The sequence below is a fragment of the Lithobates pipiens genome, unplaced genomic scaffold (genome assembly GCF_037356315.1).
Source record: "Lithobates pipiens isolate NorthernLeopardFrog02 unplaced genomic scaffold, aLitPip1_a1.2 Scaffold_23, whole genome shotgun sequence".
Taxonomy (NCBI): Eukaryota; Metazoa; Chordata; class Amphibia; order Anura; family Ranidae; genus Lithobates; species Lithobates pipiens.
The window spans coordinates 26,991,304-27,005,741 of NW_027507785.1; the positions used below are offsets into that span (position 1 = coordinate 26,991,304).

Sequence of the window (14,438 nt, forward strand, 5' to 3'; positions counted from 1 at the left end):
AAAATAATAGCAACAAGCACTGTGCATAGATTCTAAGGAAATGCTGCCCCTAGTGGCTGAATGCAAAATAATACCAACAAGCACTGTGCAATTATTCTAAGAAAACACTGTCCCTAGTGGATAAATGCAGAATACAAACAAGCACTGTACATGTATTTTAAAGAAATACTGCCCTTAGTGGCTGAATGCAAAATAACACATACGCACACACACACACACATATTTTATATAATTTTTTAATTGTTACGTTTATATAAAATATGTAATGAGCCAAAACGGTTTCAGTTTCACCATGGATGGTACAATATTATCATTTAGTAACACATTATGTCCTGGCTTATATACTTGTATGTATTGTGACACCATTTAAAGCACATCTACACCTATTTACAAAAATGTAATGCATGCAGCCTATCAGTCCTTAGGTGTGGCGACTGCATTCATTTTTATTTATATTTAATGCCCTTTCCCCCCCCCATTTTTTCCACCTGGTTGTCTTGCCAATAAACACACTTCCTTTTCTAGGGTGACAACGCTCACTCACGGCACTGTATCTCTGGAGGAGCAGCATTGTCATCCTAGAGCAGGAAGTGTGTTACCAGCAAGACAACTAGAACACCTCTCCCTCTTCTCATCTCTATGACATAGAAGGGAAGTGTTCTTCAGTACACAGATGATAGATAGCTGGGAAAGCTGATAACAATGTTTTAGATTTCAGTTCAGCTCAGGGAGAAACAAAAACCCACAAAACCAATGCAGCCACCACATCTAAAGATTGGTAAGCTGTAATACAAAATAAATCTTTGCAGTTTGGTTTAGATATACTTTAACCCCTGCCTGCCCAGCCTCAGCGTCCCTTTAGGTGGGTCTTTACATTTAGGGGGGGACGGGACAGACTTCCTAATCTGGTGACCAGTACGACTGGCCTTCACAGTGGTCACATGGTCAGGAGCCAATCCCACCACCTTACAATCATAATGAGAGATCAAGGGCGCACACTCTAGGGCGCACACTCAACAAAGAAACCTTGGCCATCTATGGATAATATGGCACGTGGGCATTAAAGCGTTATGTAGTTAAAGCCAAAACCCTGCCAAAATATTTAGAATCTCTGTCAGGTTTCTACTGCTCTGTGGCCTCAATGAGGAGATCCACCCTCACATAGTAGGACAGTGCCACCAGAACTGAGGGCATAGAGGTAGCAGTAAGAAGAACTAAGGGGGTTTCATGTATTTGTACGAGAAAATTTGTTTTTGTTGTCGTTTCATCACGTCCCATACTACTGATCTTCCGTCTGTCCCTGGCTTCATAATTTTCATGGGCCTGGCAAAATCAAGAGTCAGGACTACAGAAGTCTGGTTGGAACTAGTGATCTACATACTTGTTACAGGCCAGTAACTCAAAGTACCAAATCCAGTCCAGTGCAACAGCAAAACAGTCAGTCAGCCAACTAACAATTTCCATGTAGTCATCCATTTCCTATAAAAGCATCTTGGTAACCGAGGTCGGCTCGCCATCTCTTCGCATCTACCAAAACCACGCCCGTTAGGAATGTCCAGTGTCTGGTCAATGCTAAGCCTCATAAGAGGCACGAGTAGGGATATCTTGGAAACGGTATGACGTCCTTTATATTGTCAACTCCCAGGATGCACTGCAGGTAGCGTTCAAATCCCATGCCAAAACCACCATGTGGAACAGGGCCGAATTTGCGCAAATCAAGGTACCTAATTAAAGAGGAAAAAAAAAATGAAAAAACACAAACGTATGTCTGGTGCACCATTATACCCAACTAAATGTGAACTTCACAAAGCCTTGTTGGTGTGTTATTTAAGAAACCAGAGCCAACGCGTTTTGGAGACTTTGACTCCACCCCTTCATCAGGTCTGGAATACAAACACACAAAAAGAGATCTTCTAAACATTACTGCGATACAGAATTTTATAAAGTAAGGAATAAAATAAAGTACTGATAAGGGCATGAAATGCCCTTACTGAGATCCGGTCTTGTTCCTTTGTTTTTAAAATCCTGTAGCACAATAATGTACAGTGGGGACAGAAATTATTCAGACCCCCTTAAATTTTTCACTCTTTGTTATATTGCAGCCATTTGCTAATATCATTTAACCACTTGCCGACCAGCGTGCGCCGATGTACGTAGACAGAATGGCACGGGCAGGCAAATGGGCGTAGATGTACGTACCTTTTAATTTGCCGCCCTGCCATCGGGAGCACGCCGCCGCCGGCGCGCTCCCGTGCTGGTCGGGACCCCCGTGAGTCCGGTCGCGGGACCCGCGGACTCGATCGCCGCGGGCATACCCGCGATCGTCTCACGGAGCGGCCGAATGAAGAAATGCCGTTGTAAACAGCATTTCTCCATTCTGCCTAGCAACTAGTGACGCTGATCTCTGCTCCATGTGATTGGAGCAGAGATCAGTGTTCACTAAATGAAAGCCCAACCCCCCCACAGTTAGTAACACACCCCTAGGAACACTTAACCCCTACACTGCCACCCACTGGTTAACCCCTTCACTGCCAGTGTCATTTACACAGGAATCACTGCATTTATATAGCAGTGATTACTGTATAAATGACAATGGTCCCAAAAATGTGTCAAAAATGTCCGATGTGTCCCCCACAATGTCGCAGTCACAATAAAAATCGCTGATCGCCGCCATTACTAGTAAAAAAAAAATTATAAAAAATTATTAATAAAAATGCTATAAAACTATCCCTATTTTGTAAACGCTATAACTTTTGCGCAAACCAATCAATAATCGCTTATTTACCAAATAACCATAACCATATTTACCAAAAATATGTAGAAGAATACGTATCGGCCTAAAGTGAGGGAAAAAAATGTTTTTTTTATATATTTTTGGGGGATATTTATTATAACAAAAAGTAAAAAATAATGCGTTTTTTTCAAAATTGTCGCTCTATTTTTGTTTATAGCGCAAAAAATAAAAAACCACAGGGGTGATCAAATACCACCAAAAGAAAGCTCTATTTGTGGGGAAAAAAAGGACGTCAATTTTGTTTTGGAGCCACGTCGCATGACCGCGCAATTGTCAGTTAAAGCGACGCAGTGCCGAATCGCAAAAAGTGGTCTGGTCTTTGACCAGCAAAATGGTCTGGTTTGAAAGTGGTTAAGTTAAATTTTTTCCTCATTAACGTACACACAGCACTCCATATTGACAAAAAAAAAAACACAGAATTGTTGACATTTTTGCAGATTTATTAAAAAAGAAAAACTGAAATATCACATGGTCCTAAGTATTCAGACCCTTTCCTCAGTATTTAGTAGAAGCCCCCTTTTAATCGAATACAGCCATGAGTCTTTTTGGAAAAGATGCAACAAGTTTTTCACACCTGGAATTGGGGATCCTCGGCCATTCCTCCTTGAAGATCCTCTCCAGTTCTGTCAGGTTGGATGGTAAGCGTTGGTGGACGGCCATTTTTAGGTCTCTCCAGAGATGCTCAATTGGGTTTAAGTCCGGGCTCTGGCTGGGCCATTTAAGAACAATCACGGAGTTGTTGTGAAGCCACTCCTTCGTTAATTTTAGCTGTGTGCTTAGGGTCATTGTCTTGTTTGAAGGTAAACCTTTGGCCCAGTCTGAGGTCCTGAGCACTCTGGAGACGGTTTTCGTCCAGGATATCCCTGTACTTGGCCGCATTCTTCTTTCCCTCGATTGCAACCAGTCATCCTGTCCCTACAGCTGAAAAACACCCCATAGCATGTGCTGCCACCACCGTGCTTCACTGTTGGGACTGTATTGGACAGGTGATGAGCAGTGCCTGGTTTTCTCCACACATACCGCTTAGAATTAAGGCCAAAAAGTTCTATCTTGGTCTCATCAGACCAGAGAATCTTATTTCTCACCATCTTGGAGTCTTTCAGGTGTTTTTTTTCAGCAAACTCCATGCAGGCTTTCATGTGCCATGCACTGAGGAGAGGTTCTGTTGGGCCACTCTGCCATAAAGCCCCGACTGGTGGAAGGCCGCAGTGATGGTTGACTTTCTACAACTTTCTCCCATCTCCCGACTGCATCTCTGGAGCTCAGCCACAGTGATCTTTGGGTTCTTCTTTACCTCTCTCACCAAGTCTCTTCTCCCCCGATAGCTCAGTTTGGCTGGACGGCCCCTCTAGGAAGGGTTCTGGTCGTCCTAAAGGTCTTCCATTTAAGGATTATGGAGGCCACTGTGCTCTTAGGAACCCTAAGTGCAGCAGAATTTTTTTTGCAACCTTGGCCACATCTGTGCCTTGCCACAATTCTGTCTCTGAGCTCTTCAGGCAGTTCCTTTGACCTCATGATTCTCATTTGCTCCGACATGCACTGTGAGCCGTAAGGTCCTATATAGACAGGTGTGTGGCTTTCCTAATCAAGTCTAATCAGTATAATCAAACACAGCTGGACTCAAAAGAAAGTGTAGAACCATCTCAAGGATGATCAGAAGAAATGGACAGCACCTGAGTTAAATATATGAGTGTCACAGCAAAGGGTCTGAATACTTAGGTCCATGTGATATTTCAGTTTTTCTTTTTTAATAAATCTGCAAAAATGTCAACAATTCTGTGTTTTTCTGTCAATATGGGGTGCTGTGTGTACATTAATCGGGAAAAAAAATGAAATTAAATGATTTTAGCAAATGGCTGCAATATAACAAGGAGTGAAAAATTTAAGGGGGTCTGAATACTTTACTGTATACAAGATATTCCAATTCACACAAAATTATATCTGGTGCACTATTATATCCAAGTTAAATAATAACTTATAAAGATTTTTGAGATACTGTATTTAACCACCAGGCCATAGCCGAATGACGGCTACAGCACGGCTCGATAACTCTGGGAGGGCGTACATTGACGTCCTCCCAGAATGGCGAGCACACGGGAGTACCCGTGACGGGCAGGGTGCAGAGCACAACTAAGTATTGAAATTGAATAGAGGAAAATTAAGATTTGATAGAATAGATAGATCAAACACGTTATTGATTTTATACAATTTTTCGTTAAAAAAAAAAAAAAAAAAAAAAAAACAACAAAGGGCAGATTGATGGACCACTTGTTCTTTTTCTACCGCCACTTTTCTGCGTTTCTATGTAAAAGATGTAATGTGCTCAGTCTGCCTGCTGTACAATATGGCCTAGAAATGTGAGATATATCAAACTGATTGTTTATTATCGTTTACATTTGGGTAGACGCTTGTTACGAATGTACTTTTATCATATCAGGACTTATAGGAACAAATTCTAGTTGCTGACTTATGCATTTGAAATAAAATAAGAGTTGCACCGAGTTCTCTACAACTATCCATCCCGCGTAGTTTGAGGTTCATCGGATCCCATTATTATCACCTCACCCTCCCCTTATCGTAAAAATAAAGAATAGGAACGCTTAGAAGTTCTGTCGGGTTTTAATTGTGGTCCTCGGTGGGGAGATTCAATCTACTAATTGTCCCGATATAAGAAGTGAAGGTAAATCCAAAATGTTACAGCTTTCACAAAATGAGACGTGAACTCTTCTACAAGGGGCGCTGGTGCTGCGTCACCGGTCTCTCACTCTGGGGAGATTTCTATTCGCTACCTGCTGTGTCTCCGGGACTTCGGAAGTATAGGGATATTATCCCAGGAAGATACAAAGAAAACTCAGATTGGGGTTTTAATATTTCTATACTTTATCTATAGTATTAAAAAAATCTTTAAAGACACTAAGTTCATCTCACTATAATCTGCTTGGCTAAGCTTTCTCCTCCAACTACGATAGGTAGGCAGGTCTGTAATGGGGGGGGGGGGGGGGGGAGCATTTGCGTTTTGTGTTTAATGTAAAAGCTGTAATTATGCAAAGGAAGGGAGGGGGGCACAAACATACTCTGAGGGAAAAAAGTATTTGATCGCCTGCTGATTTTGTACGTTTGCCCACTGACAAATAAATTACCAGTCTATAATTTTAATGGTAGGTTTACTTTAACAGTGAGAGACAGAATAACACAAATATCCAGAAAAATGCATTTCAAAAAAGTTATAAATTGATTTGCATTTTAATTAGTGAAAAAAGAACTTGATCCCCTATCAATCAGCAAGATATTCTATCTTCTATACAGGTAACAAGCTGAGATTAGGAGTACTCTTTTAAGGCCGGGTTCACACTGGTACGACACGAGTCTTACCGCTTTGGATCCGACTTTGCCCTGCGACTTATAGTCTGACATGCGTCCCACTTCAATGAACAGGCATCCAACTTTGATCTCGGACAATACCAGGCACTGTGTCTGGTATGAATCTTTAGTGGGAAAAAACAGCATGGGTTCCCCCTCCAAGAGCATACCAGGCCCTTAGGTCTGGTATGGATTTTAAGGGGAACCCCCCACGCCATTTTTTTGTCCCCCCCAAAATCTATACTAAACCCTTATCAGAGCACACAGCCCGGCAGGTCAAAAAAAGGGGGTAGGGATGAGCGAGCACCCCCCTACTGAACCGTACTAGGCCATAAGCCCTCAACATGGGGGGGTGGGTGCTTTGGGGAAAAGCACCTTGTCCCCATGTTGACAAGAATAATGGCGTCTTCCCAACAACCCTGGCCACTGGTTGTCGGGGTCTGTGGGCAGGGGGGGGTTATCAGAATTGGGAAGCCCCCTTTAACAAGGGAGCCCCCAGATCCCGGCCCCCCACCCTATGTGATCGAGTATGGGGTACTTTGTACTCCATACTCATACTTAAGCGACGCCGGAGCTGCCTTAATAAATTACTTTAAAAACATGTGTAATGTGTTTTATTTTTTATTTTTAGGTGAATGGATAGGGGTACAAGGTAACCCATACTCATTCACATAGGGTGGGGGCCAGGATCTGGGGACTCCCCTTGTTAAATGGGGCTTCCAGATTCCGATAAGCTCCGTGCCCGCAGACCCCGTCAACCAACGGCCAGGGTTGTCGGGAAGAGGCCTTTGTCCTCATCAACATGGGGACAAGGTGCTTTGCGGGGGGGGGGGGGGGGGGCGGAGGGCCCTCCCTGGCCCAAAGCCCCCCCCCCCCCATGTTGAGGGCATGCGACCTGGTACGGTTCAGGAGGGGGGGGGGGTGCTCGCTTGTCCCCATCCCCTTTCCTGACCTGCCGGGCTGTGTGCTTGGATAAGAGTCTGGTATGGATATTGGGGGCAAAGGTTCTGGTATGATCTTGGAGGGGGGACCCACGCCAGTTTAAAAAAAATAAAATAAATTGCATGGAGTGTCCCTTTCGAGATCATCAGAGCACAAGTCGCATGCCAAAGTCGGATCAGTCAAGATGGCGATCCAACTTTGATTCGACTTCAGTAATAATCAATGGGTTGAAGTAGGCTCAAAGTCGGACCAAAGTAGTACAGGGAGCATTTTCAAAGTCGGACCAGTTAAGATGGCTCCCATAGGGAAACATTGATTTTCACACGTCATGCGACCTGAGCTCCCAATGTTGGAGCGTTTGTCATAGTGTGACCTAAAGGGAGTGCTCCTAATGTCAGCTTGTTATCGGTATAAAAGACACCTGTCCACAGAAGCAGTCAGATTCCAATCTCTCCACCAAGGCCAAGACCAAAGAGCTGTCCAAGGGTGTCAGGGACAAGATTGTAGACCTACACACACGCTGGAAAGGGCTTCAAGACCATCGCCAAGCAGCTGGGTGAGAGGGTGACAACAGTTGGTAAGATTGGAAGAAACACAAAATAACTGTCATTCTCCCTCGGGCTGAGGCTCCATGCAAGATCTTACCTTGAGGAGTTTTAATGATCATGGGAATGGTGAGGAATCAGCCCAGAACTACACAGGAGAATCTTGTCAATGATCTCAAGGCAGCTGGGACCATAGTCACCAAGAAAGCAATTGGTAACACACAACGCCATGAAGGACTGAAATCCTGCAACATCCACAAGGTTCCCCTGTTTAAGAAAGCACACGTACAGGCCCGTCTGAAGTTTGCTAATGAACATCTGAATGATTCAGAGGAAAAGTGGGTGAAAGTATTGTGGTCTTTGACATAAACTCAACTCACCATGTAGGGAGGAGGAGGAATGCTGCCTATGACCCTAGGAACGCCATCCCCACCGTCAAACATGGAGGTGGAAACATCATGCTTTCGGGTGTTTTTCTGCTAAGGGGACAGGACAACTTCACCGCATCAAAAGGGTGATGGATGAGGCTATGCACCGTCAAATCTTTCGCGAGAACCTCATTCCCTCACCCAGGGCATTGAAAATTGGTCGTGGATGGGTATTTCAGCATGACAATGACCCAAAACACATGAACAAGGCAACAAAGGAGTGGAACAAGAAGAAGCACATTAAGGTCCTGGAGTGGCCTAGCCAGTCTCCAGACCTTAATCCCATAGAAAATATGTGGAGGGAGGTGAAGGTTCATTACCGAACATCAACCTTGAAACCTTAATGACTTGGAGAGGATCTGCAAAGAGGAGTGGGACAAAATCCCTCCCGAGGTGTGTGCAAACCTCATGGACAACTACTAGAAATGGTTGACCTCTGATTGTCAATAAGGGTTTTGCCACCAAGTACTAAGTCATGTTTTGCGAAGGAGTCAAATACTTATTTCACTCACTAAAATGCAAATCAATTTATAACTTTTTTTAAATGCGTTTTCTGGATATTTTTGTTGTTATTCTGTCTCTCACTGTTAAAATAAACCTACCATTAAAATTATAGAATGATCATTTCTTTGCCAGTGGGCAAACGTACAAAATCAGCAGGGGATCAAATACTTTTTTTCCCCCCTGACTGTACCGTGAACACTGATTCCCATGCAAGAGTGCTGCTAGACTCCATTGTGGAGTTTATCTCGTTTCAATTTCAATTCCTTTTTTTTTTGTTTAATCCCAGTTGTCATGTAGATAAAATTACAGATCTGACTGTTAAAAGCAGAACTAAACCAGATTTATAAAAGGCTGCGAGCAGGCCGACCTTTATTGAAGAAAAGACATGCTATGTCTCTTCTGCAATAACACACGCTATCAGAGGATGAACCACAGAAGAACTGGCATATCAGCCAAAACTGAACACGGCCACTCTAATGTGTGCAGAAATGCACACATTGTTTTAAGGGTGTTTGAGCGTACGGATGTGTGAACGCACATGCAATCGTGCACGCACAGCATGACAGATCTTGTTGCCTGGTGGCCTATTTAAAGCCAGCAGTCTGGTCCAGAATTTGTTGGAGGATCGTCAGCCCCCTCTGTTCCTGTTCTTCTGTGTTGCTGAATTCTTGGATTTCCCATTGCTGACCCAGCTTGCCCTTGGGCCTGTCTTGGCTTCTCTCCTGGTGCTGACCCAGCTTGCCCTTGGGCCTGTCTTGGTTTCTCTCCTGGTGCTGACCCAGCTTGCCCTTGGGCCTGTCTTGGCTTCTCTCCTGGTGCTGACCCAGCTTGCCCTTGGGCCTGTCTTGGCTTCTCTCCTGGTGCTGACCCAGCTTGCCCTTGGGCCTGTCTTGGCTTCTCTCCTGGTGCTGACCCAGCTTGCCCTTGGGCCTGTCTTGGCTTCTCCCCTGTCGCTGACCCGGCTTGCCCTTGGGCCTGTCTTGGCTTCTCTCCTGGCTCTGACCCAGCTTGCCCTTGGGCCTGTCTTGGCTTCTCTCCTGGTGCTGACCCAGCTTGCCCTTGGGCCTGTCTTGGCTTCTCCCCTGTCGCTGACCCGGCTTGCCCTTGGGCCTGTCTTGGCTTCTCTCCTGGCTCTGACCCTGGCTTGTTCTTACCGTCTGCCTCCTGTGAATGACCTCAGCATGCTTCTGTTCCTGACTGACCTCCTGTGCATGAACCTGGTTCTGGCTCCTGTCTCCACTTCCTGTTCTGCTCAATTGTCAAGATCCACCTGTACATCTAGAGTTACACCTGTCCTACTGGTAACTCTGCAGGGTCAAGACTTCACCTGCTTATCTAGAGCGTCTTCAACATTGTTGACACCGCTGCATTGTCCAATCCCTTTCTGGTGCCTCATCTACTCAGTTCTTCAGGCAACTCCGCAGCTGGCAACCTGTGCTTCTTTGGGCGCAGCACTTCCTGTCACCACCTTCAGGGTTTCTCTGTACTCAGCTGCAAGGGAAGCCCACTCATCACTTCGGCCTCCGACCAGGTACGCGACACACACTTACCTGCCTCCTCACAGTCTTCTACTGAATGTATACTCAGCTGCGCATGCGCAGCTAAGCGTATATTCTAGGCACATTCTGGCTGTGCTGGAATGACTGACTTCCATGAGCATGTGTAGAATGATGTTTTCCCCCATTGACCAATCAAGAGGCTGAGAACCTGGCACTTGTAAGTAGCTGGGGAGAAGATGGCATCAGCTGGTGAAGGATGCAACTTCTGCAATCGCTGTAAGATGATGTTTCTCTTATATTTAGATCTGATCTAAATGAGATAAAATAAAGAGACATTCCCATGTGTCAATTTGTTTCCATATGGCCTAGATAGCCAATGTACACTCAACAGCCACTTTATTAGGTACACCTTGCTAGCACCGGGTTGGACCTCCTTCAGCCTTCAGAACGGCCTTAATTCTTCATGGCGTGGATTCAACAAGGTGTTTGAAACATTCCTCAGATTTTGCTCCATAGTGACATGATAACATCACGCAGTTGCTGCAGATTTGTTGGCTGCACATCCATGATGCCAATCTCTCGTTTCACCACATCCCAAAGGTGCTCTATTGCAGCAGTCATCAACCCTGTCCTCAGGGCCCACTAACAGGCCAGGTTTTATGTATTACCTTGGGGAGATGCAGACTAGAATACTGCAATCACTGAGCAGCAAATGATATCACCTGTGATGTATTTCAGTTATCTTGCAAACCTGGCCTGTTAGTGGGCCCTGAGGACAGGGTTGATAACCACTGCTCTATTGTACTGAGATCTGGTGAGTGTGGAGGCCATTGGAGGACAGGGACCTCATTGTCCAGTGGTGAGATGATTGGAGCTTTGTGACATGGAGCATTATCCTGCTGGAAGGAGCCATCAGAAGATGGGTGCACTGTAGTCATAAAGGGATGGACATGGTCAGCAACAATACTCAGGTAGGCTTTGACAATAAAAACGTAGCTCAATTGGTACTAAGGGGCCCAAAATGTGCCAGAAAAATATCCCCCACACCATCACACCACCACCAGCCTGAGCCGTTGCTACAAGGCAGGATGGATCCATGCTTTCATGTTGTTTATGCCAAATTCTGACCCTACCATCTGAATGTCGCAGCTGAAATCGAGACTCATCAGACCAGGCAATGTTTTTTCCAATCTTCTATTGTCCAATTTTAGGGATCCTGTGCGAATTGAAGCCTCAGTTTCCTATTCTTAGCTGACAGGAGTGGCACCTGAAGTGGTCTTCTGCTTTTGTAGCCCATCTGCTTCAAGGTTCGATGTGTTGTGTGTTCAGAGATGGTATTCTGCATACCTTGGTGGTAATGAGTGGTTATTTGAGTTACTGTTGCCTTTCTATCATCTCAAATGTCTGTCAATTCTCCTCCGACCTCAGCAAGGCATTTTTCGCCACACAACTGCCGCTCGCTGGATATTTTCTCTTTTTCTGACCATTCTCTATAAACCCTGAGAGATGGTTGTGCGAGAAAATCCCAGTAGATCAGCAGTTTTTGAAATACTCAGATCAGTCCATCCGGCACCAACAACCACGCCGCGTTCAAAGCCCCTCGAATCCCCATTCTTCCCTATTCTGATGCTTGGTTTGAACTTCAGCAAGTGGTCTTCACCACCTTTAGATGCCTAAATGCATTGAGCTGCTGCCATGTAATTGGCTGATTAGCAATTTGTGTTACCAAGTAACTGAACAGGTATAGCTAATAAAGTGGCCGGTGAGTGTGTGTTGTGGTAGAAGAAGTGGACTTGTGAGGTCCTTTTGGAATGACCTGTCTCTCTGGTCTCGAAACCTCTGCCCGGAAAGGCCAGGAAAGGTGTAAAATGCAGGTGCCACAATTTCTATGAGTGAATAGAAGGTGGTGAATGTTGAATTTTTTGTGTGGTTTTTTGAGAAACGTTTGTGGTCCTAAGGCGGATAGGTTTGCCTTCAGCGGATAGCCACAAATGGAAAAATGAATCTCCTGGGGCCTGGACCGAATGTGGCGTTATGGAGCGTTATCCTCTGAGGTGGAGCGGTGGTGTGGATCACAGTCATGGCATTCGAATGGACATACCATAAAGAAAAGGGTAAGATACATGACACCTACCTTTTCAATGCCACTGTCACAAGTGAGAAATTGCAACCTGAAGAAAGCCGTAATCTCAATCAAAGAGCAAGAAGAGACACTCATGAGTATCATGTTAAATTGGGTGAACCCTAATGATTCAGTTCTAGGGGAGTGCAATAGGCAAGGGGGGGAAGAGAGACTAAAAAGAGGGAAGAAATACAAAGCAAAGAATATCGATGATATGGATGGCAAGAATCCAGAAAGCCCCAACATTCCAGATTAGGTGACCTGGGTCTTTTAGGATCCTAACAATGCCTTAATCCCATGTATATGGAATGTGCAAATTTGTCTGCTACCCTTCAACGTATAAAATTAAAACTAGAAAAAATTAAATTAAAATACAAAAATTGAGCTCGGTGCTAAAATCCTGTACTCTACAATATACCATAAAGGTCCGTAAATAATATAATAAAATAAAAGGTCCGCAAACAATAGCAGCACTCACAAATACCTCAATACCTTGGTACGTAAACCGTAAATTTCTCTTAGGTGTGTTGCGGTATTGCATACCCATTAGAACAATCCCATGTTTTAATAAATCATAAGTAATAATAATAATAGCGCAATACCTTGGTATGTAAAAATAAAATTCCTTGAATGGACATGTGCACTATTATTTTTTTAATCAACGATTTTTCCATGATTTATTGAAGGCTGGGAGTGTTATAAAGGGTATGTAATAGTGCAACACACCTAAGAGGAATGGAATATAAAATAAAAACATTAATTAGAAAGAAAAAGGTTTGTAAAAAGTGGATAAAATACATTTACAAATATTTTTAATGCAAATTCAACAAAAGTGAAGTGATTCCGATCGGTCACTATAGGCTCTTGTAGTGCGCACTTAGTGCTTTAGCGCTTTGATGTGTTCACTAAAAAAGGATTAGTTGTGTTATGTCATTTCCACTTACCACTGGTACATGTCTGCCAGTCCCAACCTGTAAAAAATTAAATAAAATCAAAACACAAGAAAAATAAATGTAAAATTTTTTTTTTTTAAAGTACCAGAAACCCATTGGTTGGTCTATCAGAAATGGATATCTATGTTCTGGGTGACCACTTGAGGATGGAAACCACCTTCTTATGACTCCTCCTTTATGGTTCTGCCCGTCCAATCACAGAGCCTCCCCCCCAGTCCTATTTTCCATCAGGTAAAAATAATTTTTCTCAAAAAACAACCAGACTAAGTGGGTGGAGCTGAGAACACAAGCGCAGAATCTGGCTAGATAGAGCCCAATGAGATAAATTAGAGCGAGAGTTACCTCTGAAAAATCCTCCCAAAATAAAAATGTTACATTTTTGGGTAGACTGCCTCTGCCAGGTCTTGAGATAGCGAGAACAAATTTGGCGCACCATATGGTTTATGTCTCTATAAATAAGAGGATGCTTAGGGGGGTGTGTAAAAAGTCCACTAGTCCAAGTAAAAACATCAATAACGGCTAAAGGACAACTATCAGCTCATCCCTACATGCCAAGGTCCTAGGTGTAGTACTGGACTCTGAACTCTCCTTTAAGCCCCACGACCAATCACTGTCCAAATCTTGCAGCCTCAACCTCCGCAACATCTCCAAAATACGCCCCTTCCCAACCAATGACACAACAAAGCTCGTAATTCACTCCCTGGTCATCTCGCGCCTCGACTACTGCAACTCCCTCCTCATTGGCTTACCTCTACATCAGGGGTCTCAAACTGGTGGCCCTCCAGCTGTTGCAAAACTACAAGTCCCATCATGCCTCTGCCTGTGGGAGTCATGCTTGCAACTGTCAGGCTTGCAATGCCTCATGGGACTTGTAGTTTTGCAACAGCTGGAGGGCCGCTAGTTTGAGACCCCTGCTCTACATAGTCTATCACCTCTTCAATCCATCATGAATGCTGCTGCCAGACTCATCCACCGTACCAATCGCTCTGTGTCTGCTACTCCTCGCTGCCAATCCTTCCATTGGCTTCGGCTCACCCAACAAATTAAATTGAAAATACTAACCACTACTTACAAAACCAACTACATCACTAGCCTAGTCTCAAGATACCAATCTAATCATTCCCTTCGTTCCTCTCAAGACCACCTGCTCTCTAACCACCTCCTCCCATGCTCGCCCTCCAGGACTTTTCCAGAGCCTCTCCAATCCTATGCAACTCCTTACCCCAATCTATCAGATTATCTCCTACTCTATTAGCTTTTAGACGATCCCTGAAAACCCTCCTCTTCAGAG

At 44.3% G+C, this 14,438-nt stretch overlaps 1 protein-coding gene across 1 annotated transcript in view; it reads right to left on the reverse strand.

Moving 5' to 3' along the window:
• Positions 1-220: 220 nt before the first annotated feature.
• NARS2 (asparaginyl-tRNA synthetase 2, mitochondrial) overlaps positions 221-14,438 on the reverse strand; it is a 103,353-nt gene continuing 89,135 nt past the window's right edge. The window contains exons 14-15 of the mRNA XM_077451380.1: positions 13,139-13,165; positions 221-1,724 (exon numbers count right to left, since the gene is read on the reverse strand). Coding sequence (XP_077307506.1) covers positions 1,580-1,724; positions 13,139-13,165 — 172 coding nt within the window. The 3' untranslated portion in view covers positions 221-1,579. The remainder of the gene's footprint in view (positions 1,725-13,138; positions 13,166-14,438) is intronic.